We start from the raw sequence: 27,923 nt of genomic DNA on the forward strand, positions 1-27,923 counted from the left end.
GGGGAGGGGCTACACACAGGTGGGGGATGCCTGCCAGGTCTTGCCTTCCATATGTGTATATGCTCGGTACACGTAGGCATGGTGCACCCCACCCCGCACAGTCCTCTCCACCTAACTAGGCACCGGGTTTCTCCTGCCGGCAAGTGGGGGAGATAGTCGTTGGCGACCAGGACAGCTGGAGGTGTTTCTAGATGGCCTAGCCTGGGAATCACTGCCTTAGGGGCACTGATAGGGCATCCACACTTCACAGATGAGGTAAGCCAGGCGGGAGAGGGGTACGAGGTGGGGCAGCTGAGCTCTGATGCCTCCACTCTGCCCACTAGCCCCTCCTCACAATGAGGGCAAAAGCTCTGCTATTTCTCCTGAACTGTGTGGCTTACATCTGGCTTCTTGCTTTGATCGAGCTTAGCCTCACTTGAGGCAAAACTGAGTATTCTCTACTCACCCCAAAGCCCCAGGCACAGGGCTAGGTCCCCCCAAAGTGCCAGCACAGGGCTAGGGGCAGATCCGGCCCTCGGTTTTTGGTTGATGGACCCACAGGCCAACAGAGAGAAGCTTCCACAAATGCCTCAGAGGCCAGGCCTGAATGGGAAGCCTGGAAACATGAACACAGATGGGCCAGCATCTAGCCTGAGCCAGGGAAGTGCAGGGATGCCCTCGGTGCACATGGGGGTGGGAACCGTGGACTGTAGACAGCACTGGCTGGGAGTCAGGGAGCCTGTCCTGCCCTTGCTCGGGTAGCCACTGTGACCCTGGAAAGTCTCTCCCTCTCTCTGTGCCTCAATTCCCTTCAGGTGGACATGAACACCCTTTATAAAGATGGGGGCGTTGCAACTGAGGGGTGTTTTGTGCACAGACAGGCAGAGACACCCTCTTCCTCACCTCAGATGCCCCCTCCTCAGTGTGCCCTAAACAGAGCCGGTCAGAGCGCAGGTCCTCATGCCCCAAGGATGACCCCACCTGACTCCTCCCAGGCACATAGAGAAGTCCAGACACCAGTGCTGCTGAAGTCTAGACACTACAGCCAACGCCTGTAGGAACCCTGACCCCAAAGATGCCAATCTGCACCACAGGCCAAGTCAGGAGAGTTCTCCATGCCTCAACCTGCTAGGAGGCAAACCAGCAGAAAGGGGGCAAAGACCCAAGGGAGCAGTGGCCCCAGGCTCCACTAGGACCCAAGATGTGTAAACCATCTATGTCATATGGAGCTGGTTTTGTCCAAAGCTCGTCAGAAAATCAATCAACTGGAATTTTTTATACTCCCTACTCGAACAGAAACCAGGGTTAAAAAGGGCCAAGGGCCCAGGCTAGTCTACAGAGTCCAAGTAGAGGCACAGCATGGCTAAAGCAGAGCGCTATTGCTCAGGCCTGGGCTCCAGGGCCCCTAGGGGAAAGAACATGAGGCCTAGGAGAAAAACAGAGTTTTGTGACCTTTCCAGGGCTGAGATCTCACCAAGGTCTGAATGAGACAGTTGGTCTCCCTCCTCCCCACTTCTTTCTGCCTGGACTCAGGGGTTTGTGAACATAAGCCTGAGCCTACCTCCAAAAGGCTGAGGAGCATACAAGGCTCCAAAATACCTTTTCTTCTTCCCTTGCACCTTTCTGTCAACCTCATTTATATATTCAACAAATATATTATTCATCTCATTCCCTTGGAGCATCTATCTCAATTCAGTGCGCAGAGGAAAGCAATCAGATGGGGCTAATTCACACTAAAGTGAAAAGGACTGGCAGGCAAGTGGTTCCATGACAGGAATAACTGCATGATTTGGCAGGAGTTTACGACCCCTAATTGGAGCTCCAAATGGAAGGCTATTTGCTCTGCCTACTCTCATAATTCTACATCCTCTTGTTCTGGCCCCACAGAGCTGCTAAAAGCTGCAAGTTAGGTCATAACTTCCCATAGTAGCCAGCGTAATGCCACCATAATAACCTCTGTAGCCCTGGGACTCTCGTGGAAAGGGGGGAGGGGCTATGCACAGGCGGGGGATGCCTGCCAGGTCTTGCCTTCCATATGTGTACATGCTCGGTACACGTAGGCATGGTGCACACTCACATATACAAAGGCACGCTCTAGATGACCTGCTGCTTGAGGCCAGGGAGTCCACCCGCGGGTCTCTCACGGCCCATCCATAATGCCCAGTGATCCACTCCCCATCTCAGACACATCAGCCTTCCTAAAGCACAAGTCTGGTCAGGTACCTCCAAGTCAAAAATGCCCACAAAGACCCTGTCTCCTATGGACAAGGGCCAGCCCCTCAGCCTGGCATCCAAACCTCCATGACACATGCCAACATTTCTTCGCCCATCTTCTCTCCCACTACTTTCCAGCATGTGCTCTGATATGTTCATCACAACAGGCAGGGCGCTATTTCCCAAACACACGCCGTAACTTCCCAGTTGCCTCAGCTGCTCGCTACCCATTTCAAACAACGAACCTTTACCCACCCTTCAAAGTCCAACTCAAGGATCACCTCCTCCACGAAGCTCTCCTCTTTCATGCCAAATGCCTGAGACTCATCCTTTTCTGAAACCCTCAGCACTGTGTGGCTCTCCCTTGTGGTTTTCTTCACATCCCACCCTAACTGCCGGACCACGCCACCCACCCCACTGCCATGAACCCATGAAGCGGCAACCTGGCAAACATATCCAAGACACCCAGAGTGGCCAGCACCGCATCACGCACACACTAGACCCTTGGCAAAGAATATCTACTGGCAAAGGATTAAGCACAGGACAGGAGAGCCTTCCAAGAGAGACTCCTGGGGCCTCTGGCCAGCCTTACACACTGCTGATTGTCTGGGCACCCGCCCTCCCTGCCCAGGGAGAACACCACAACCACGGACCAGGCATCGTGGCTCAGCCTCAGTGACGCCTGTTTTTATGGCCCATGTTGCTCAGCTGGAGCCAGCAGCTCCTCGGAGCCATGTGACACAGGGGAGGGAAGCCGGCAGTCCCCGAGGACCTATTCTTCACTCCCTGTAGCTCCAGCTGGGTAAAAACTGTTTTCTTTTCCATTGCATAAAGATGTTTCCAATGGTGACAAACCTACCAACAGATAAAAGCCCTGTGGGTGTGATTGAGGAGCGGAGGGAGGCTGCAGGTCAGTGGCAGGACCGGCCAGCCAGCCACACGTGACCCCTCCAACAGGCAACGGAAAGGGAGGCCAGCTCTGACCTAAATCATAGCCAGCACGTTCTGCTAGCAGGGCGCCTCAGTCCTCGCTCTGCAGACACGGTCTGGGGGGTACTGCTCCAAAGGCGGACAATCAGAGCAAAAACACATGGGGTTAAATGCACCCCACCCAGCCAGGGCCTCTGCACAAGGCTGCAGTGAGGAAACCAGGTTTCGTAAGCTTTATGGGGCTGCAGGGGTGCAAGAGCTGGACATTCAGGTCTGGCCATGAGAATAAGCATGGGGCGGTCACCAGAACCCAGGCTAAGAGGCCCAACTTACCCTACAACTCAGAGCAGTGCCCTGACCTCAGTTCCTTGCTTCCTGTCCTGTTGGTATGCAGCTACCCGAGGTCCCTCTGAGAGGGCAGACATCAATGGGCATAGAAAACCATGCAGACCCTCATATGTACAGGCTGATGACACGGGGCAGGGGGTAGTTGACACAGGCTGGCTTTGTAAGGATCACCTTTGGCCCAGTAACTCCACCCATGGGGAGTGATCATAAGGAAATAATCCTAATTAGAGAAAATAATCTTTATGTATGTGTATATTAATCACCGTGTAATTTGTGATTGTAGAAAAAAATAGAAAGTGTCAGATAGCTGAGAACAGGGAAATGATAAAGTAAACTAAGTTTCACCTACTCAATGGAGCCATTCAAAAATTTTTTCAAAGACTATGATTACACAGATAATAGTGATGAGTGACGTAATTGAAAATGTCACAATACAGCTACACTTGTACCATTTCTTACATTTTTTGAGTTTAAATGTTCAATTGCTCATTTTGATATGTACAAAAAGACTGAGAATGTTTGAAATATATGCATAACTCCCACTTTGCCTAAGTTTTTAAAAAGCTATGTGCTGGAGCACTTACGTGGCTCAGTCAGTTGAGCATCCAACTTCAGCTCAGGTCTGGATCTCACAGTTCATGAGTTCGAGCCCCAGGTCGGGCTCTGTGCTGACAGCTTGGAGGCTGGAGCCTGTTTTGGAGTCTGTGTCTCCCTCTCTCTCTCTGCCCCTACCCCGCTCATGTTCTGTCTCTTTCTCTCTCAAAAATAAATAAACATTAAAAAAATATATAAAAAGCTACATGTTGGGAAAATATTAGAAGATAGTCTGTTTATGTAGTAAATGGGTAACTTTTTCTATTTTAATGTAGTTTTCGGGTATTCTTTTATGAATAAAAGAATAAAAGAATATGAATAAAAGAATCTAGTTTCTTTTAAACTAGAAAAAGAAGTAAACATATTTTAAAGGTAGCTCAGGAACAAAAGGGTGACCCTTAGGCTCCAGGAAGGGGAGGGTGACGAGAGGCTTCAACACAGAGAAATAACCCGCATGTCTAGGGCAAGCACCAGACAGGACCTCCTGAGACAGAACTCAGAAGAACACAGCTTTTCTGACCCAGCCTTCCTGGGTGGGGCCAAGTGCTTATGACCCACCGCACTCCCTTTCTCATTATCCCAGAGGAAAAAGAACTCTGTGAAAGAAACAAAATAACCAAAGTAGCCAAAATGCACTAATTACACAAGAACAAAACCAACAACAAAGCACAAAACAGCAGTAATTTCTATGATTAAAAAAAAACAAAAAAAAAACAAACGAATTTCAAAAAGGCAGCAATAAGGAGCCATGACAAACTCAAGACAGCACTAACGGTGCTGGAAAACAAAGCATCCTTCCAAAAATTGCAGGATGTGCCGAAGGATCTGGCCGGCAGGGGTTCCGCGACACTGCCAAGTGCTGTGCGGCAGCCAGACTGCTCAGCAGAGACGCCCGGACTCCGCAGGAACTCCCAAGACTGCTCATTCCGTTCTACGACTATCAGATTTTAGTAACTCCCAGTAACTCTCTTCTTAGGAAGTGGACTCTGGGCAGATGTAAAAGTGAATCTCTGGCAACACACTACCATCCACCTAAAGAAGGGACTCCCTGTTTGGGCACATCAACTCCTTCCCCACCTGACACCGGCCCCTCAGAGGCGTGATCCCACTTGGACGGAAACTGAAATCTGATCTATTGCAGACACAGCAAAGCTCTGGCCACAGCCTTGTCCCTGCAGACATCGCCCCCCTGGGCAAGGCCAGGCTTTAGGGCAGGGCCAAGTCAGAGAGCAGAGGGGTGGCAGCCTGGGGCTCCCAAACTCTCCTCATCTCCCTGGTCCTGCCTAGCGCTGTGAGGCACATCTAGCGTTGCTTTGACCATCCCCAAGGAGCTGTGTTTCCCCTACCTCTGGGTGGCCCACAGCATGACCTGGCCTAGAGTTCAGCACATGCTGGGTAGTGACCTACCAGCTGATGAGGGAGTGGGGGTGTGGGGGATGGGATGGAGGGAGGGGAAAGTCAGGCAGGCCTCCTCCCAGATCTCCTGCTGTCCTTTGTCAGTTCTTCCCTCACAGCATTTCGCTGAGCCAACCACACATGCAGGACAAAAGGGCTGGAGCCAGGCCCTAACGGCCCATCTAGCCAAGACATTTCAAATTAGTTTAATCACGGAATCCTTTACCAAACAGGATCCTGCTCCAAAGCTTCACCTATGCAGCAATCAGGATGGACTGTGGAGGTAGAAGAGAGAGGTAGGCTAGGGTAGAACCCCTCTGCCCTCAGCCTCCCAGAACCACAGAAACCCACAGGGGGATGCCTGTAAGCCTGGACTCCTCTGAATGCAAGCCGTAAGAGCTCACCAGATCAGCCCCCTCATTTTGCAGGTGGGGAGCCTGAGGCCTAGAGAGGCAAAGTGGCTCAGCAAAGGCACACAAGTGGCTGGTGGCAGGGCTGGACTAGCACTTATGTCTGTGTCCTCCCAGAATCCAGGACAGCAGGAACCACACCTTCCTCCCATGTGCATCACCCACGGCACCAGCACTGGTCCTGCCCAGAGGGATGCGATAGAAGAGCTGCTATTTGGAGAAGCAGCCCTCCAAGTCAGACTGACCGGGGCCCAAATCCCAGCTCTGCCACTTAAATGGCTGTCTAACCCTGGGCAAGTCAACTCCTCGGTCTCCCAGCTATGACAGCACAGGGCGGGTGGGAGGACTCGGTGGGCTCACAGAGCTGCACTGGCTTCTGCAAAGAATTACAAATGTTACCTCTTCCTCCACGCCCTCCTCTCTCCATCAGACTCTTGCTCAGTGACGCTTCCTGAGCCCTTGCCTTCCAGCTAAGAGAACACTCAGAGGCCTCTGTGTGTGCAGGGATTTGCCTTGTGGAGACAAAGTCACAGCCACAGTGGGTGGGCTAGAATTGCCTGTGGAGTCCAAGGACACCACACTGCCAAGGGGAACCCAGCTTCAACCTGCAACTCCTGAGCCCCTGGCCAACAGGCCCCTTCAAACACTGGTGGCTCCTGACCCCGCCTTCACATCTGGTTTGCTGGGCCAGAGCAGCGGGCCTCCACCAAATGGCCTGGCTGTCCCCTGGGGGATCAGGTTCTGTCTGGTCTGATTGTTGGAACCAATCCAGTCACAGATCAGGTCGCAGCTACCCCAAGAACCAGGAACTCCTCTCCCCATCCCAAAAACCTCAGGCCACGGTTCACCAGCCCAGAAACTGGAGGGAATATTCAGGGCTCCAGAATCAATCAGGGACCACTGGGAGGAGGAGAACCCAGCAGCCTGGGACACTCCACCAACAAGAACCCTCCAAGGGTTCTAATCCAAGGATGACCAGACCTGCCAGTATTTCCACACAAGCCCAACCTATCACAGACCAGACAATCAATCTCTTCTGCCCCAGAGGGACCAAAGCCCAGAAAATCCTTTGATTGTGCATCGAAGTTTCAGAAAAATCTTAGTTATAATTTGCACCTCTCACATCTAGATTGGATTTTTTTTTAATTTTTTTAAATGTTTATTTTCGAGAAAGAGACAGAGAGAGAGAGTGAAAGCAGGGGAGGAATAGAGAGAGAGGGAGACACAGAATCCGAAGCAGGCTCCAGGCTCTGAGCTGTCACCACAGGGCCTGACGCAGGGTTCCAACCCACAAACCGTGAGTTAACGACCTGAGCTGAAGTAGGAGGCCCAACCGACTGAGCCCCAAGACTGGATATTTTAAAGTCAGATAAGTACAGGTAAAAACTAGAGAGAACAGGATCACAGATTTGGATGGAGGATTCTCCAGTCCAACCTGCCATTTTACAGATGAACAAACATAGTCCCAGAGGAGAGTGTGTGTGCAGGGAGAGAGTCAGGCCTGGAGCCCGATGTCCTGCCTGAGTCTGGGGATACTACACCGCACAACTCCCACTGTCCTCGTGAATGGGCCGCAGCATCTGTGCAACCCAAGGCCCTGCCCTTGAGTCTCTGGGCAGGAAGCTCTCTCACACAAAAGGCGTGCCTGGCACCCTTGTCTTCTCCCTCGTGCCTCAGCGGAGCTCTCCTCTCTGAAACTGGAGAAGCGGGGCGCCTGGGTGGCGCAGTCGGTTAAGCGTCCGACTTCAGCCAGGTCACGATCTCGCGGTCTGTGAGTTCGAGCCCCGCGTCAGGCTCTGGGCTGATGGCTCAGAGCCTGGAGCGTGTTTCCGATTCTGTGTCTCCCTCTCTCTCTGCCCCTCCCCCGTTCATGCTCTGTCTCTCTCTGTCCCAAAAATAAATAAACGTTGAAAAAAAAAAATTTAAAAAATAATTAAAAAAAAAAAAAAAAGAAACTGGAGAAGCACTGGAGCCAGGGGAATAGACGCAAAAGTCAAAACCCAGGGCTGCTGCCCTGCAGTCCAAGTTACCTTTGGGCATAATCTGATGCATGGCGACCGACAGGAAGAAGATAGAGTCGCTGTAGTAGGTCCCTGAGCCAGCACTGAAGTGCTTCTGCATGGCCTCCACCACCGGGAAGAGCTTGTCCGTCAGCACGCCGACATCATGGAAGACAACCTGCGGCAGGACACGAGGAAACCACAGGAGTGAGCAAACTGGCTGTAGACACCCGGCACGCGCTGCTTCCCCTCCAGGGGCCACGAGCAGGGCGTCCCAAGCGAGAGTTAAGAAAACGAGGAATGAGGGGCGCCTGGGTGGCTCAGTCGGTTAAGCGGCCGACTTCGGCTCAGGTCACGATCTTACGGTCTGTGAGTTCGAGCCCCGCATCGGGCTCTGGGCTGATGGCTCAGAGCCTGGAGCCTGCTTCTGATTCTGTGTCTCCCTCTCTCTCTCTGCCCCTCCCCCGTTCATGCTCTGTCTCTCTCTGTCTCAAAAATAAATAAAACGTAAAAAAAAAAAAATTTTTTTTTTAAATAAAAAAATAAAAAAATAAAAAGAAAACGAGGAATGACGGGCAAAGAGTTAGCTGTGAGGATCGGGACACCACATGTCAGAGTTGTGCAGGCATGCATGTTGGGGGGCACGCAGTAGAGGAGTGGGAGCTGTCCCCAGTCTGATCTCTGCTTCTGAACTCCAAGCTGGGCCACCCTGAAACTGGAACCTGTGTTAAAACGTCCGGTCCCGAGATCCCGGACCCACAGCAAGTCTGGGCTTTGCCGCCACCGGTGGCCACTACAGGTGTTGGATGCTCTACCTCCCTTGTCCCACAGTGTGAATGGGGACAGGGCCACTGGAAAACGGCCCCGGGAAATGCCTAGTGCTGCAGCAGACTCATCCATAAATGCGACCAGCATTTCCTAAGGGTCCCCGACACTTTGGAGGTGCAGTAAGAGGTACAAGGAATAACCAGGCACCGCTTTCTTAGGGTCTAGAAAGGTCACCAGCTGCTGACCCGAGCTCTGCAATTTATGGAGCACACACAGCAATGCCTGTGACAACCCAGAACTTCAGCGAGGCAGATGTCACTATTATAGCTCTATTATAATTACAAATTATTGTAGTTAAAAATGAGAAAGAAGATGTTCAGAGAGGGGACACTTGCCCAAGGTCACATAGCTACTAAGTGGCAGGGCAGAACTTGAACTCTGAATCTGGTCTCTAGATTCCACCAAGTTTCACGATCTTTCCACTATAAATGCATCCTTTGTCTCAACAGTGATGGCATCAGCGTGACGGGGCCCTAAGGAGTTGGCTTTTCCTTGTTTGACATCATTCCAGATTATAAATCCGTCCCACCTGTAGCCCAGCCTCACACAAGCTACCAAATTACCACACACTCTGCTCACACAGGCCTTGCACAGTCTCCCTGTTGCTCCATGTGTTCCCCAACCCATAGAAGACTTCACCGCACGCCAGTAGCACTCAATGCGGCCCAGGCCAGAAGCCTGGATGCTCCTCCTCCCCTCTCCTCAGCCCTCACAAGAGATCTGCTGAAGGCCCCTTTTCCCTGGTAATAGGACAGGACAAGCCTGCCGGGTTGCCACTTGCCACTCAGCCACCCCTATACCGACTCCAGGGCACCAAGAGCTGAAGGAGAGGCCCGGCGAGTCCCCCGACTGGCTCACTCACCTGGTCAGCAGCTCTGCCAGCAGGAGAAAAGACAGGAGGAGAAAAGGTGTGGGTGGTGCCCCAGAAGTCCTCAAGTGGGTGGGCTCCATCCCGTCAACTACCTCTGCCCCTCCCTTTGCTCTCCCAGGCTCAGTTTGTCACCTGCCCAGCCTGCATCTCCAGAGCCTTCAGGTGCCAGATGGCTACAATAACCACCTCTCATGGCCCTGCGGTAGTCGGCGAACCTCCCTGTCCCCTTCTCCCTACTTTAGGTTGAGCTCTGGGCCAGAAACCTGTTTTCGTCTTAACTCCCTTAAGTGTTTGCTTTTGTCTGTAAGTCTGCTTAAATCTCGGAACACCATTAAACTTAGAAACACTTTCAGATTGTGTTAGCTTCGTCATTCCTGTATCTCTTTGCAAGTCTTTTAAAAATGTATTCACGTTTCTCCCCTAATGAGCTATTTTCCTTTATCCTTTTCCTGGCTCCTTTTTCTTTTTCATGACTTCTCAACCTGAGATGGGGAATCCTGACCAGTTCTGCTGTTCCCCGACACAGATGGCAAATGATGCCTTTCACCTCCTACACCGGCACCCCCGCGCTCCCCTCACCCCACCCATGACTTCCAGGCTGCATGAGCAACCACAGACCCTAGGTTTCCCCACCTCCTGCCTTGTCCCCTCCAAACCAGCCTCTATTGTGCCTCTCGAGCAACTTTCCAAATACCCAAATTCACTTTCCTCTCTCCTCGGCTTCAAAACCTCCAGTGGCTCACTGCCATCGGTTACTGTCTAACTCCTCAGCAAGGCATCAGAGATCCTGCACTGGTGATTCTGGATATGACACCCTCCCTCCTCTGGAGACTGGGCAGAACTGAACCAGGCTGTCCCCACCATGTCCTACATCCTTGTATATCTGCAACCTTGTATATCTGGAACTCTTCCCAGCCCCCATGTGTCCAGTAAACTCTTACCCAGTCTCCCAACCTTGATCAGACATCAGCTCTGGCCTTGGCTCAGCATCCCACGATTCATCACGCCCTTCTCTGCACTCTCTATCACACAGAGAGGGGTTCCACTTCCCCATCTGACTCTTCTATAGGTCTCCGCTTCTGTGTCTGGTAGATGAGGGGCTGGGGCCAGAGGCTATGACTGCTCTGTGCCCCGTGCCCAGCCCCTAGCCACAGGACAGGCCATCACAGAGGTTTGTCAAACTAAATGAACTTACTAATTTAGTAATGAAGGCGCTAAACCAACCTGAGATGATACAGAATATGGATAACAGAATATCTGTTATATGGAAATAATAACACCTACCTCCTAGGATGGCTTTTAGGACTGCCTGGGACAAGTAGATAAAGCACCTAGCTCAGGGGCTGCTACACTGCACTTACTCCTAAGTATTAGCATTCTGCCCCCTGTCCACATCCTCGGTCCCCTGAATCCCCTCTCCTCGCAGATCAGTCTTAACTCATAAGCCAGCTTTTCCCTCGGAGCCTCATTACACCTCCAAACCATGGCTGGAAGGAGGAATTTGACAAGAAGCTAGAGGCTGACAAGAGGGCTCTCTCAGAAATGGAAGCCTCTGTATTCATTAAAAAGGAAGACAGAGAACGGATATATACAACCAAACACACACACACATACATGCGCAGAGGAGAGCCTGCCAGAGCTAGGCTGGGAGAGACAGGTTTCAGCAGCCAGCTTCTTCCCCCTCCCCGGGCCCCCACTTCACCCCAAAGCTTCACGGGAGACAATTACCTCCTATCAGCATTAATAGATTTATGAGGACAAACTGTACTCAGAACATTGTTCCAAATGCTGCACAGTGAAGCAGCCCGCTCCAGTGAATATTTCATATAATAAATCTACTTAAAGACAAATTAATATGTTCCATGGACACGTAGCAAGAAGCAAACCACAGACACTACAAGTGTGAATCAAAACACACAGGCCTACCAGGGTCTAAAACCAGTTTGCAAACTGTGATCTTCCAAGGGCAGGGACAGGGTCTGGCACACTCTAAAGTCCCCAGTCCAGCCCCGGGTCTGGTGCCTGGCACCGGGGGGGGGGGGGGGGGGGGGGGGGGGGTGCAGTGAGGCAAGAGGGGTGCAGTGAGGCAAGGGTGAACCGAGGGAGAGGGGCAGAAAAAATGTCCCCCTTCCTCTCTTCCTTAAAATCCCCAACCTCAGGAGCTGCGGGAAGAATCACCATACAACCTAGAAAACCAGGAGGAATATAAAGTGACTCCTATATTGAAGGCAATTGGCCAATGAGATCTCAAACAATGGACTGCACAAACTTGACTCGATAGTTTGGGGGAATTTAGATTAAAAAGTCAGGGGCGCCTGGGTGGCTCGGTCGGTTAAGCGTCCAACTTCGGCTCAGGTCATGATCTCATGGTCCGTGAGTTCGAGCCCCGCATCAGGCTCTGTGCTGACCGCTCAGAGCCTGAAGCCTGTTTCAGATTCTGTTTCTCCCTCTCTCTCTCTGCCCCTCCCCTGTTCATGCTCTGTCTCTCTCTGTCTCAAAAATAAGTAAACGTTAAAAAAAAAAAAATTAAAAAAAAAGATTAGATTAAAAAGTCAATCACTATTTGTAACTTTTATTGATTTATTTATATATACACACTTAAAATTAAAATCCCATTACTTATAAAATACTGTTTTTCCCACACCAACTTACAAAATGATTTCTTTAAGCTTTTCATGGGCCTCAATATTCGTGCCTTTATCAACCTGAGTTGAGTCATCCAGAGCCATTTTCCAGAACACATCATTCTTGTCATCCATTTAAGATGTTGAATACACGGGTGCCCGGGTGGCTCAGTCAGTTAAGCAACCAACTTCTGCTCAGGTCATGATCTCGCGGTTTATGAGTTTGATCCCCGCATTGGGCTCTGTGCTGACAGCTCAGAGCCTGGAGCCTACTTCAGATTCTGTGTCTCCCCCTCTCTCTACCCCTCCCCTGCTCATGATCTGTGTCTCTCAATAATAAATAAACGTTAAAAAAAAAAAAGATGTCGAATACAGCTTCTTGTGATTTTATGTGGGATGGTGTCATTGGAAATGGTATCCCAACCCACAAGGATCCATGTTCATATCACCAAGGCAGTTGGGTTTTTTATCAGCCTATAATTACCTATCTCTAGCCACTTACTATCTTCCTTTTATTAGTGATCTTAAAGGCTCACTTGTATCAATATTCTACACTTGTAATTATGAAATCAAAGCCCCAGGAATAATGACTAAATCTGTGTTAAATGTATTTGCCTCCTTTTATTTTTAATTAATTCTGTCAAGTGACTTCTAGAAGCACTTAAATTCAGTAATGACTGAGGTTGTTTCAGGCTAAGGTGTTCTCAAGCTGTACTTTATTGTTCAAATAAAGCATGTAATTGAGAGAGCACTGTGTAATACAAGAGACTCTGGAAACACCCAACTCTTTTGAAAAGGGCAATTTGGGCATGCGAGAAGAGGGGAAGCTTGCCTCGTATCTACCACGCACAACATGTTCTCGACATTTCCAACGTAAGGAGACCAAGGCAAACAGGATGGCTGGTGCCAAGCAGAGGTCGACGTCTCTGCCAGCCTGGCCCCGGGCTTGCAGGCATAGACAGGCCTGAAGAGCCAGGTCACTGCTCCCCTAATCGTTCATGGAAGACATAAAGCAATGCCACGCCTTAGCGCAACTTGGTGGAGAAAAGTCATTTACCACTTGGCATGCCCTACTGGGAGTCACATCACACCGTGATCCTGGAGCCAAGAAACGAAGGTAACAGCGGCTGGCTCTGCATACAGACACCGGGCTTCCAGGAAACACCAAGGCAAGGTCTGCCTGAAGAACAGCACCTCCTCCAGCCGCAGACACGGTGCCACAGGATGGCGACATTGCCTCCCTGCGCTCAGCCAGAGACTGTCCCCAGAAGAGATGCTGGAGGGAAGAAATGACAACACAAAGCTCTGGGAAACCACCCAAATCTAACATTCCTGGTGCACCTGCCACAGACCGGAATCCATGTCCCGCAGGAACAGCAAATGGGTGTCTGCTTGCCCCAAGGGGCTGCCCAGAGCACTGGGAAGGAAGCCTTCGGCCCCTACGTCTGGACTCAGGCCACCACCAGCACCGATGTCCAGCAGTGGGTGGGCAAACTCACCCCCCAAGAGCTACACCCCAGTGCTATGGGAGCCCAGTTCCAGCCCCTCCCTAATGTGACTTTTATCACTTCTGCAAGATGTCCTAGATGTAATTTAATTTTGCCAGGCAGAAGCACAAACAGCTGAAGAGGAAAAAAGAAGCCTGCTCATCTAATTTCCAAAGAATCCCCAACATCCATTCTCATGACCCACTTTACTACCGGCTCAAAAGCTACAGCCCCTCCTGCCATCCTCACGACAAGGTGTCCAGTTGCTAGAAAACATTGTGTCTGGCTCCCTCCCCACCCTCATCTCCACCCCACACTTACTGCACCATCGGAAGTTTCCAGATAACCAGATCTGCAGTTAACGTGCTGGGACTCCTAGAAGATTCCCAACATTTCAGCAGAGTCCATTTCCCCAAAACCTCGATCCAGCTAGGGAAGGAGGGACAAGGAGGAAACACGCTGTAAGAGAAACAGGTCCAGCACCTACAGAAGAGACCCCTGGACAGTAGGTGACTCAGGGCCGAACAACATCAACCAGCAAGCGGCAGCCCCACTATCAGGAGGGGATCCAAGGCTCTCCAACTCCAGTGTGCAGACTCCTGGGTCCTCGCCCCAGACACCGCGAGTCAGTTTGCAGGAAAGCTCAGGAATCATTTCGAAACTGCCCCAAAGTGATTGTACTGCAGGTGGTCCTCAGACAGTGTGAGCAGCGCCCCACTGGACTCAGTGCCAATCACATGGCCTCAGGGTACTGGCTGGGCTCAGCTCTGGAAATCACACTGCAGGAAGGCTGTGGGCAAACTCCCAGAGCATGTCCAAAGGAGAAGACCCAGGTGGCAAGAGGTCCCGAACATCTTCACCTGAGGTGCAGCTGGAGGACCCGTGGGTACGTGCCCCGGTGGGTAGGGAGGAGAGGACTATACAGTCTCACACACGTGCCAGGTCACTCTCCAGCTCCTCCATCTCTCCTCACTCATGTTTCCACCATGTTTTATTTTCTTGCCTGTAATGGAGAGGGGGTAAATGTCAAAGGTAAACCCCTACCTGCTTTCAAACCTCAATTCTCTGTTGACTCAAGAGCCCCTAACAAGGGAATCAAGCATCAGCCCCGAGGAAGAGCAGGCCACCATGACAGGAGGAGAGAAGAACCCAGAATAAGGAACTGGACACAGTGCCTTCTGTGTGCCCAGTGTGGCTGCACCAACATGTCTTACCCTTTGCCCTGTGACGTCCTCCTCACCTCCAGTGGTAAGGGGGTCTCTGGCAAGCAGGTAAGGAGATAAAGACCTTATAGCATAGCAATGTACACAGATTGTGAGGTTGACAATAACAAGGAAAAGATTGGAGTGTCTTGTAGGTGCTCTGCTCTGTAGACCTTCAAACACTCGGGCCCTCCCAGGGAATTTCCAGGATGACCCCAAGGAACTACAGCAAACCACTGGAAAAGAGCCACGTCCTTGGAAGGCGAACACATGGAGAGGAGTGAAGAGAGACAGGAGTGGCCCAAACACTCCTCCGTGGCTGACTATGAATGAACCATAAGGTGGTTCCAAAAGAAAAATGGAAGCATGAAAAAAATAAAAATAAAAAGGTCAATGCCATCTTCTGGACTCTGTGTTCATGACCACCTAATAGTCACATTAGACCGTGGCTTCTCAACCTTCCAGATATTCTTGACACGGCTGAGGGGCTCCATAACCAGAAATCTGTAATTTCTACAGCACAATACATCCAGCCGGTTTCACCTTGCCACTTGTCACCTGCCACCCGGCCTCCAGGCCCCAGTTCCCTCCTGTCAACACTTAGCAGTCAAAAACAAATGCCCTAGTCACTCCCCACTTTTTCCAGCACTCACTAAAGAATACATTTAGTGATCTCTTTAAAGCAGTCCCTACATAGTGGTTATAATCATTCCTTAATTTACCTCTTTTACAAAAGAGGAGGTTTTGTTTTGTTTTTGGTTTTTTTTTCACATTTAATGCTAAATTTTCTGGCAGTACGAGCCAATTTTCCACAGTATAATGTTTTCCACCTCAAAAGATAAGAGAAGGTAGGAGACAGAAGGAAAACAGCCAAAGGATGGAAGAGATAGGAGAGAGGAAACTACAGCATCATGATTGTGCTGTGAAGTCTTAGGATGTGCTGTCTGGTCTATCTACTCACCGAGAAGTCCACTAACTGTAGACCAGTTGGGTCTTCTTCACCAGATTCCTTCATCTGTTCTGTTTGTGTGGTAATCTCCCATGACTTTTGACCTCCCAAAGAACACCGCAGTCTTACCAAGAGTGGCACCCAAAGGGACACACTTAGCCAGCTCCACCTTCAATCTGACAGGCAGGAAGTGGCCCCAGGCAGGGGGCCTGCCCCACGAGGTCCCCACTCCCCTCTGGGCTCTCTGGCAGGGGACACAGCTGGAGCCCAAGCAGGGATCCATGGTACCCTCCTAGCTCGGACCAGTCAGACTCCAGGATGGCCTCCACCATTGGCCACCTTTCCTAGGTTTCATGAAACCCCTTGCCCAGTGCTTCCCTAGATGTGGCAAACCCCTTGGGTGGGAGGGAAGGGGGCAGGGGAGTACAAAAGATACTTCTAAGGGGCACGCAGACTACTCACTTAAATACTTACGGACTGATTTTGATATGTAAAATACTAGAAAATTAGCGAAAACACTTCAGAACTATGATTTCACAGATAACACCTAAAGAGAGGAAAAGGAAAAAGATGTAAAGAGGAGGAGCCGGTTTAAAATATACATTAAGTAGGTAACACGGCAGGCAGTTATGGGATTTGGGCAAAAACCGTGAAGGAAACGTTCCAATGACCTGACTCTGGAGACACTGCTCCGTGTGCATCACCTCTTTTCGTGGGTGAGATGATGTGTTTAAAATGCCAAGCACAGCACCGACAGCCCGGAGGCGTTCACAGCCTGAGCGCCTGCCTTCCCCAAGGTCGGCCCGGCTGGCGTCAGAAGTGGATCTCCTGGCTCCTCCAGGGCTCCTCCACCAACCCCTCCTGCAACATCCAGCCAAGAGCCCCGCCCCCACCCCAGGCACGTCAGGGCACCACACTCCTCTAACCCGCCAGCCAGGCGCTGGCATCTGCACATCGTGGCACCACGAGGAAATGAGACGAAACGTGTGTCAGCAGCAACGTGGACAAATAGGAGCTCATCCCACCCTTGCTGTGACCGTGCCCTCCATAAAGGGGACGTCGCCTGTTCAAGGCCACCTGCTGGATGGCTGAGGCCCAGATCTGAGCCCAGGCCTTTTTGATCCTAGAATGCGAGCAACCTGCCAGTCAAGGGGGACTGCCCTCACTCCAGCTTTCTTCTTGTATTCCCTCACTGAGGGCAGAGCCCCACTGACTTTCCAGCCTTCTGGAAGCCACAAGGCCGTGCCTGAATGACGTCTAGCATAGAGGCCCTCGTGCCCCTAAGCAGCCTTTCCCTGGAGGGTCCCGAATCCCGCACTCCCCCCAACCCCACTGCTTGTGCCTGTTCAGGCCACCGTCCTCTCTCCTCTGGGCCAGGACACCAGCCTCGTAACGGGTCTCCCCTTCGTTGTGTCCTCCACGCAGTGGCCAGAGTGGCTCTTCTCCACTGAAAACCCAGCCACAGCCCCTCCCATCACCAGTCAAAGCCAGCATCCTCACCGGCCCTTCTGTGTTCCTCCCGTAGGGCCCCCAGGCTGCTCCCCCGCTGCCACACCAGGTGACCTGCCACCCTGGCCTACACTCTTCCTCATGGCTGTGTGACCAGCTCCACTTCTTCAGGCCTCTGCTCAAATGCCACCTTCTCAGTGACGGTGTCCCTGCCTATCAACTAGAAATTATGACTGCCCCACACTCCTGAGGCCTCTCATCCTGCTAATGTACTGTGTAACTTACTCACCTCCTAGAACATGGCACAATTTCCTCATTTGCTTATCATGGAACAAGCAACAGATGATATGAAACCCAGCCCTTTTTGAGCCTCTGTCCAGGCAGCAATGTAGACAAATGTTACTAGCTCATTTAATCCTCTTCCTGCCAGAATGTGAGTTCCACAAAGGCAGGACATTTGACTTGTTCTGCCTCTTCTGTTCATTGATACACCCAGCATGGTTCAATGTCCTGGGGCACTGCTGGCACCTATCGGACTCGCAGTAAGTATGGCTCAGTGAAGGTTTCACAGAGCAGCCACATTGCAGCTATATGGAACTTAAACATGCTCATCACCATGAAAGCAGCGTTCCTTTGCTCTGGCTTTCCTGAGTGTCCCTCAAGGACCAGCAGCAGCCCTTGGCTTCCCCTCTGTTGGTATTAATCTGCTTTGGCTCTAAGCCCCTGGGATCCAAGGATCTTCCCTCAAACTGTATGAGAAAACAGACCACTTCACTGAAGGGATGGATTCACACCACAGGGAAAAGACCGGTCACCGAGGAGCACCAGGCCACTGCCACCCTGCAACGGCAGGCCCCCAACCTCCGCTCAGAACCCTCCACCCCACTCAGCTGCCGGAGGCTCAGGCCTAGCGGCCCATGGCTAGGAAAGTGGAGACCACTTTGCTAATCGCGAAAGTACAAGTGGGAGGGCAACGTGTGTGGAGCCAAGAGGCCACATGGGTCACTGATGCAACCCTCACGTTTCAGACAGGGAAACTGAAGCCCAGGGAGGGGAAAGAGGCTCTCCCCAGGTTACACGGCAGGTCACTGCCCCACCTCCAGGCCCTGTGCCATCTCAGACAGCACTGCAGCAGTGGAGGTGAGACTCAGGAAAAGGGTACTCCACCTCTAGCCGGAGGCACCCTCCTCTCTGCGCTCTGCCACAGGGATTCTGGAGATGCTGGGGAACACTGGTCCAAGTCTCATCGTGACCAGAACACTCAGGGTGGTGCTAAGGAACACTCAAGTTTGCCCTCAAAGTGTCCCTCCTATCCTATTCCGAAAGTGGCCCTCAAGGTTCTACCTCCTGACACAAAGACAGCAGGACCCACACCAGGAAAAGGAGTCTGCGCACCAAATGCTCGGGAGAACGTGGAGCGGGCAGGGAGTCCCGCCCGGGGCAGGAGCTTACCGGACCTCGGAAAGACGCGCGGACTCCTGACCAGGAGATGCCTGTCCACAGGTGGGCCCTAGAGAAACTCGAGCACATCTGTACACGCGGACACGTACCTGACGTTCACTGCGGCGAGGTCTGGGGTGACAAAAAGGGAAGAAGCCAGCCACCTCTAGCAGGACGATGGAGAAACGGGTCTGCCCATAAGGAAATCCTACACGGCAGTCAAAGTGCATGAACAAGACCCATGCGTATCAACTTGGATAAATCCCGAAACCATACACTGAATGAAAAAGAGAAGTATCAAAAGGATATATAGAGAGTATGTTTATAACTGTTTAAAATATAGAAAGCCTGGGTGGCTCAGTCGGTTAAGCGTCCAACTTCAGCTCAGGTCACGATCTCACGGTCCGTGAGTTCGAGCCCCGCGTCGGGCTCTGGGCTGATGGCTCAGAGCCTGGAGCCTGTTTCAGATTCTGTGTCTCCCTCTCTCTGCCCCTCCCCTGTTCATGCTCTGTCTCTCTCTGTCTCAAAAATAAATAAATGTTAAAAAAAAAAATTAAAAAAAAAAAAAAGAAAGCCAACAGAGTGGGCAACTGAGGAACGTTACTGCTGGGTCCTGATTTTCAGACAGAACTTGTGCGCACAGGACCCACTCTGGGCCATGAGGTATTCCTTACAGAGAGTCAAGGAAGAGCTCCAGGGAACGATTCAAAAGAAGGAAAACACCACACACACAAAGATGTTCTCTGTGGCATATTTAGAGTGTGAAAAATCAGAAACTCCCAAAACAGTTTACAAGAGAAATACAATAATGCACTACAACCAGACAACAATAAACACGAGATAAGACAGAAAGATGGGAAAACATTCTTGAGCTGCACCATCACGTGTGGGTCCCACAGTAAGTGAACCGAGCAGACAACCAAATGTCCCAGCTGTACCAAAAGTATGCCTGTGGGTGGGCAAGGCTCAAAGGCAACATGGAAGAATAAAGATGGTTTATTAGAATTAGAGGCATAGTTTTATACTCTCACAGAAGCAGGTCATGAAGGGCTCTCAGTGAGGTCAGTTCCTTGCTCCTACCTGCCCACTCTCCGCCCCCCCCAACCCACCTACTCTCTCCCCCCAACCCACCCACTCTCTCCCCCCGAACCCACCCACTCTGTCCCCCCAACCCGCCCACTCTCTCCCCTGCAACCCACCCACTCTGTCCCCCCAACCCACCCACTCTCTCCCCCAACCCGCCTACTCTCACCCCTGCAACTCACCCACTCTGTCCCCCCAACCCACCTACTCTCTCCCCCCAACCCACCCACTCTGTCCCCCCAACCCACCTATTCTCTCCCCCCAACCCACCCACTCTCTCCCCCCAACCCGCCCACTCTCTCCCCCGCAACCCACCCATTCTGTCCCCCCAACCCACCCACTCTCTCCCCCCAACCCGCCTACTCTCACCCCTGCAACTCACCCACTCTGTCCCAACCCACCTACTCTTCCCCCCCAACCCACCCACTCTCTCCCCCCAACCCGCCCACTCTCTCCCCTGCAACCCACCCACTCTGTCCCCCCAACCCACCCTCCCTCCCCCCCAACCCGCCTACTCTCACCCCTGCAACTCACCCACTCTGTCCCCCCAACCCACCTACTCTCTCCCCCCAACCCACCCACTCTCTCCCCCCAACCCGCCCACTCTCTCCCCTGCAACCCACCCACTCTGTCCCCCCAACCCACCCACTCTCTCCCCCCAACCCACCTACTCTCTCCCCACCAACCCACCCACTCTCTCCCCACAACCCGCCTACTCTCTCCCCCTAACCCGCTTACTCTCTCCCCCCACAACCCACGGCCCAGGGACCAGGCAGATTCCTCGAACGGAATGCTCTCTGGGGCGGTAAGAATCCCCTTCCGTAATTCCAGGCTATAGCAAGCCCCGCAAAGTTTTCCATAAATCCATTCCAGATGCTACACATGTCACAGAAAAGGGCTCGGGAGTCAACAGCTCCGGAAACCAAGAGGTTAAGCAGCAGGGTCATCGTATTTCATCTCCCAGAGCCAGCTGCTTGAGACACAGCTTTTGCTTTAGGTAAAGAGAAATGTTTTCATATTGCATTTGTTCTCACAGTCTAACAACTTTCTGAGCGAGCCAGATTAGTTCATAACTTCAGTTGTGCACGTTTCTGATCAAAGCAAAAGCTGTTCCATGAGTCTGAAGAAGTAAACGGAATCAACCTCCAGAAACATCTTCTGTCCTCCGCAAATACTGCTCACTAACCTCAATTAACTGTTTAGCTGTTTGCTCTTCACTAATGAAGGGAGTCACTAGCTGAGTTGAGTTTTAAACCAGCACACTTAGAAATGATGCTCTCAGACAACTCACAGTGGTGCCTGCCATCAGCTCACACCAGGAGACTCCATGGTAGACCGCAGGGTGACCACTGTCCCTGAGGCTGGGCACTGTGTGACCACACTGCCAGGGGGCAGCCCACATGCCCAGCCATTGCCCCTCGCCTTTCCACAGGCACAGCTGGACCCCAGTGGGTGATCAGGGACCTGAGATTTTGGCTATGACTCAGATGTCAGCAGTGGCTGACCAAGGATTGCCAGTTCTCCAGCGCTCCATTCCCAGGGACCCAAGACCAAAGTCCCGCCAAAATAACAATCACAAGGCACTGGTCCACTTCCCTCCTGGGGTATTTCCAAATCACTGTCTCCTCTCCAGGAGCCATTCTCTTGAGCAGAAAGCTTGTTCCTTTTCCACTGGGAGGAAACTGGGGACCGCAGGGTGTAACCCCACTGGGCTCAGTGACCATCCTGCTCTTACTTGGCATGTACACAGGATACAATAAAGTACGTGGGCCAGAGGATCTCTGTGCCAAATTGCCCTTTTAGGAGACAAACCTGAGCATCCATGCAGCCAACCTGGGCATGGCCACCTACAGCAGGATCTGACCTGTGACACTGGCTGAGCAGAGCAGGTGCAGACCAGCAGTGCAGGCTCATGACATGGCATTCGAGGGGTGGACCCAGGCAGGGTCTGGCTGCTGGAGGTCAGGACACAGACCTGGACAGGATTCATGGGGAATAGGGCAGCCATGCCCAAGGTCCACAGAAGACACCTAGTATGTGCTGGGCACAGACAGATCCTTTAATTCCATCCCCACAACATTTTGAGGCAGGTGCAGGTAAGGAAGGAGTTCAGAGAAGGCAAACAGCTACCCACTGCCTCCTGGAGGGAGGAGCCGAATCCTGACCCAGACCCATCCACAGTCAGCACCGTACTCATTCGAGAAACGCATGCCCGCCCACCCCCCCCAGGCTGTATTGGGAGGGGGAGCAGACACGCACTGCACCCTTGAGTCTTCCCATGTGGCAGCTTCACCAGCACTGCACACGAGGCCTTCAGAGAGAATGGGCTCTGCAGGTGGGGTGCTTGAGCTGCACCTTAAAGGCAAGCTGGGCAGCAAAAGAGCGGAAAAAGAAGTACCCTGAGCGCCTACTGTGTGCCACGCGGATCAGCTTACGTAATGGAGAGCCCGCTCCCTGACCCCCAGAGATCCTCATGACAGACACAGCAGGACTGGGGTTGACGGGGTGCAGACCCCGCAGGAGACGGCAGTGGGATTCCTTACACCAGCCCCCCGGCTCTGGGGCCTGCACCCAAGGAGACCCACTCAGCTTCACCACGGAGCGGCTGCTCAGTGGGGTATGAAGCAAAGCCAGTCTGTGTAAACGACACACAGACATGTGCAGGGCAGGGTTGGCAAGGCCCGAAAAATCGGTCGGGCTACAAACAAAAACAGAAGACAAACAGGCATATGGAGACCAGCACAATCCAGGATTGGCTTCAGAAACACAAAAAAGGGAAGGCAGGGGCAGGAGACCTGGGTTCCAGCCCTGAGCAAGTCGCTTGGCCGCTCTGGGCCCCAGTTTCCTCATAGGTTACATGAAGGGACAGGACTACACAACCTGTCTAGTTCTCTCCAGCGCTGACCTCCGCTGACTTGCGGCCAAACCAGGGAGGTGGGGTTCCAAGCATCATGGTCCTCTGAGACCTACATGCTCACAGAGGCTCCCAGCTGGTTCTATAGGCAGAACCTGGAGGAGGGAGGAGATCTGCCCCACACAGGCTCTGAGGATCCCCTGCCCTTCGCAAGCCACCCAGCGGGCCCCCGACCTACTGACAAGGGGAAGAGGCCCCAGCGGGCAGCAAGCACGGGGCACCAGGCCTCCTGGGATCCCCAGCCCTCACGGAGCACTCTCTTTCAGAGACAGAATGACCCACCAAAATAAACAGACATCACAGGCACTAAGGCAGAGTGCTTAAGAGGCAGAAAGACTGCTCAGCCCCTTTAGCTGTATGGCTGTGAGCAAGCTACTAAACCCTCTTCGGGCTCAGGATCTGTGAAACCTCTGCCTAGGGGAGAATACCGCCCTCCTCACAGGTCTGATCACTCTGAGGATTAAATAGAGGGAGGGGAGAATTTGGCATGGCCCCTGTCACTTAAATGACAACGTTGTGGCAACGGCTGCTATCAACAATGACAATGGTAAATGTCTGAGAAAGCTTGCATGACTCCACACTCCAAGCCAGGGGTAGAGGCCGAGATATGAATCAGTGTCTCCCAGAGAGGGAGGGAAGAGTCAGCAAGCAGTACCTGGTCAGAGCCATTCCAGGAACTACCCCAGAAAGAGGTGAACTGTGGCTTTAAGACCCACCCCCGATCTCTTACCCTCCCACTCAGGAAAGGTCTAGGAAGGACCTTGTTCCTTTATAATTTCTAGCACCCAGTTTCCACATGCCAGTAAGACAGCCATGGAATATTATTCAGGGCTGAAACGTCCCTCCCCATCTTACAGATGAGAAACTGGGGCTCAGAGACACTGAAAGGCCTTGTCAATGGCATCCAGGGTCAGAGAGAGCGCTAGAACCCAGGAACATGATACCTGGGCAGGACTCTGCCCACCACACCTCAGCTCAAAGTGTCGGCCCCAGGTACCACCTACCAGCTGGGGGCTCTGGGCAGATCAAGAGGCCACAGCAGCCCTACCCTCTCTACCTGCATAAGGTGCAAGAGGTAAGTAAAACCCCAGGACAGAAACACAAGCCAAGCCCCTTCCACCTCCCCTAGACCAGCGTCAGTATCTCTTCTTAGTAATACAAGGGAGATAGTTCTGAAACCCAAAAAGAATCTCCAACACACACCTGGCTCTTCCCAGCTGGTCTCAGGTTGGACAACTTCCTGTCTGGAGAACTTCTAATAAAAGGCACAAGGAAGGCTTCTTTAAATCAAGAGGCTTCCATAGATGGCCAAGGACTCCAAATGTTGGCCAGACACGTGCTGACAGAATGTTGGAGAGGAGCACGGATGCCCAGCAGCCCACTCCTCACTTCCCAGAGGCCCCAGGAGACAGCCTCACAGCCTGCATTTGTACTTCGGTGCACAAGTATGCCGGCAAATTACCTCCTCCAGTTCAACAAACTTGTGCAGCCTCACTCTACCCTGAGCCCTGGGCTATACTACATCCTGGAAACACAGAATGAAGGAAGACACAGCCCTGGCCTCCAGGAGCTTGCAGAGGGGCCGATTTCAGCACAGTGGGAGCTCAGAGGAGAAGGGCCAACATAGAGATGGTCAGGACTGGCTTCCCACACGGCTGGAATCCACCAGAGCTTAATCTTGAAGAGTAAAAAGCTAAGCAGATAAAGAAGGGAGGGATGGGCGTTCCAGGAGGGGAAGTGACTGAGCAGAGTCTCAGGGGCATGAACAGCTCAGGGTGGACCAAAACTCTGGACAACTGAGTAAGGTAGAGCACTGTCAGAGAAGGCCAGGCCAGGCTCTGTGGCTCCTTCTGACTGTTCTGGAGTCCTGATTGCCCACGCTATGTCTGACCACCGCCAACCAGCCAGAAAGCCAAGCACTCACTCAGCCAGATGGCCCTTCTCCTTCTGGTCATGACTCTCCTGCCAGGTACAAGAGACAAGGCCAATCTATTGCCCCAGCTGCCTCAGTTTCCCCCTCTGTAAGATGGGGAACTTACTATGCATGCCCATCCCCAAAGCTCCCTGACTGCCACAGACAGACCCTATATCCTCACAAGGCCAGTCTCAGGCACACCAGGAGTCCCCTGCCCTGTGTCTTCCTGCCCCCCAGACATCAGGTGGTCTGGGGCACCCTGAGCAAAGCTTGCACTATGCCTAATCCTGCACAGGTTTTTCAAACAATGACTAATCCACTTGTCCATCTGCCAAAGCCTACAAAGCCCCTCAGACTCCCACACTGACCAGGACTCAAAGAGCCTGGCCATCTGGGCAGGTTTCACAGAACTACATCCCAGACTACCATGATGATCTGGCAAGAGCAAGGGCCCCGCACAACACTCAATGGAGTATGAGCCACAAAAGGTAAGGCCCAAGACCCTGCTAGGAGGGATGGGTGGGAACGAGGGATATGAGCAAGTTCTGGGGATAGGTAGGTCTCTCCAGTAGCCTGGCTTTTCAAAATCACTTAGGGGCGCCTGGGTGGCTCAGTCGGTTAAGCGTCCAACTTCATCTCAGGTCACAATCTCACTGTCCGTGAGTTCGAGCCCCGCGTCAGGCTCTGGGCTGATGGCCCGGAGCCTGGAGCCTGCTTCCGATTCTGTGTCTCCCTCTCTCTCTGCCCCTCCCCTGTTCATGCTCTGTCTCTCTCTGTCTCAAAAATAAATAAACGTTAAAAAAAATTTTTAAAAATAAAATAAAATAAAATCACTTATACTTATTATTTGGCAGAATTCTCAAAAACTTTATGAACAATTACTGTGTGCAATCAGACCATGAAAACAAATCAAACACCATTAAAATGAGATAAACAAATCTGAATAATGCTTGTTTATAGTTTACTATAAACAAGTTTGAGATGGAACCTTCTAGAAACTTCTAGAAAGGAACATTCACAGAGAAGACTCCATCCCTCAAAAGACACAGGAGGATCATCCATGTTGCCTACACAAAGACTATAAAGGGCAGGCTCCAGGTTCATCATCGTAACAGGAAACAACAGCACCCACTCCAGAACACAGGCCAAATCAAGCTGGCATTTGCTGAGCCTCTGCCCAGAGCCAGGCATGTGCTAGGCACGCTGGGGAAGGGAAAGATGAAGACTGGGGCCTCATCCTCCCAGCAGAAAAGAGAAAGCAAGGGCACAACTGAACACCAAATGAGGCAAGTATCCAGTGTTTTCAGTGGGTCATACACAGTGCATTGTTAAGAGCAGTTGGGGGTTGGAGGGGAGGATCAGAGAAGAAGAGAACACTGTAGTCTGGGAAACTGAAGAAGACTCAAAAGAACATGAGGACACCCTGTGCTATAGTCTGAATGTTTATGCCCCTGCCCCAAATTCCTATGTTGAAATCCTAAATCCCAGTGTGATGGTGTTTGAAGGTGGGGCCTTGGGGGAGTTGCTTAGGTCATGGGGGTGGAGCCCTCACAAATGGGATTAGCGCTCTTATAAAACAGACCCCATGTGAGGGCACAGCAAGAAGCTGGCAGTCTACAACCCAGAAGAACGCCTTTGCTGGCACCTTGCTGGTACCCTGGTCTTGGACTTCCAGCCTCCAAAACTGTGAGAAATAAATATCTCCTTTGTTTTTAAGCCACCCAATCTGTAATATTTTGCTACAGCAGCCCCAACAGACTAAGACATCATGAAATAAACATGGGCAGAATGCGGTTTTGCAAGCCAGTTCCACTGCCCTCCAACTGAATCAGTAAGCATTGGGCCTTCTAAAGTGATGAGGGAAGAGTCCCTCCTCCCAACACACTACTTAGGAACCATTAGTAGCAGTCACCATTTATTACCCAGCCACCTGCTGCAGGCCAGGCCTCCAGCTGCCTCATTTTATCTCACAGCCACCTGTAAGATCATGTCTGAGGGGAAAGAGGTCAGGGGATTATATCTGGGGCCCCGCTGTTCCCAAATGTCACAGACTCCGTTGGAACACAGGTCTTGGGCTCCAAGCCATGTGCTCCTGCCCTGGCTGGCACAGTACAGACTCTGCTGGGGGCAGAAGTGGTGATGAGCTCCAGTGAGGAGAGGAAGAGGAGGCCAGAGGCGGAAAGTGTGCTCCCAGGCTGGCCGGACCAGCGCAGGGCAACAGAGGCCAGCCTCCAGGCTCCCTCCAGCCTCTGTCCCACCAGCAGGAGGATCACTTCATGAGGCTGCTTAACAGTAATCACCCCAATAAATAAAATAAATGGCTTCAATTTAAAGCACATTATGTTAACAGCAGGCTTTGTGCCAGCTGACGGGGCCTGGCTCCGCTGCTCAGAACAAGCGCCTAAAACAGGGATGGGTACACAGCACTGCCTCCAGTGAAAAGCCCTGCTCCACACAGTCAAGCAATAGGGACACAGTGACCGCCCCACCAGGAGGATCATGCCCCTCACCCCACCAAGTCTGCGTGGCAAGACTGGAGACTCCCACCACTCCCCCAACTTTCCACCACGGGCCAAGCAGGATACCTGGGGCACAGACAGAGCACAAGGATCTCTCAGGAGCTCCAGGTGGGGAAGAGGGACTGCTCTTTCCCCTAAGGGGCAGGCCGCCCCCCTTCTCCCAGAGGGCCCATCCATGCTAGGTGTGATGTGGATCCCGGGTGGATGCACCCCGGGAAGCTGAGAGGCTGTGGGCAGGGCCCAGCTAAGGGTCACTTGGTGGGGACAAGGGCAGGCCAGAGGAGGCTCGTGATGCGCAGACACCCGGCCACCACCGCCCCCATCCACACGGGTCCCTCGGACTGCGACGCCAGGAAGCACTGATGTCTTCTCCCTCCGGATGCAACCATCCAGCTTCTGTTTCATCTACCTTTTTCAAACGGCCTCATCAAAGCTGGTTTACACAGGGCACAGGAAGGAAATGACTGCCCACGATCGCCAGGCAGACTCCCTTTCATTTCAATCTTCCTTTCTAAAACCTGGGGGGAGAGGGCGGGACGCTTGTGGTGAAAGAACAAAAACAGCTCTGCGTGCGCCCCAGGCTTCCGTGGTGGGAGAGCAGTGCGGGCGGGCGGCTCCGGCTCGGCACCGGGCGCAGCCAAGCAAACACGAGGCAGGGACGCCCTCCAGTGGCCACACGGAGAGCCACACGCGGCTCCTCGGGCCTGGGAGGGGACCCTGCTGGACAGGTGAGCAGCCGCCCCCTTACTGGGTCTCAGGAACAGGGCCAGGA

General features: G+C 52.3%; 1 protein-coding gene across 1 annotated transcript in view; it reads right to left on the reverse strand.

Moving 5' to 3' along the window:
- Positions 1-27,923, reverse strand: part of XXYLT1 (xyloside xylosyltransferase 1) — a 170,514-nt gene that overhangs the window by 131,690 nt on the left and 10,901 nt on the right. The window contains exon 2 of the mRNA XM_086675045.1: positions 7,901-8,048. Coding sequence (XP_086531171.1) covers positions 7,901-8,048 — 148 coding nt within the window. The remainder of the gene's footprint in view (positions 1-7,900; positions 8,049-27,923) is intronic.

This window comes from Puma concolor, chromosome C2 (genome assembly GCF_028749965.1).
Source record: "Puma concolor isolate L17-30 chromosome C2, mPumCon1.1.hap2, whole genome shotgun sequence".
NCBI lineage: Eukaryota > Metazoa > Chordata > Mammalia > Carnivora > Felidae > Puma > Puma concolor.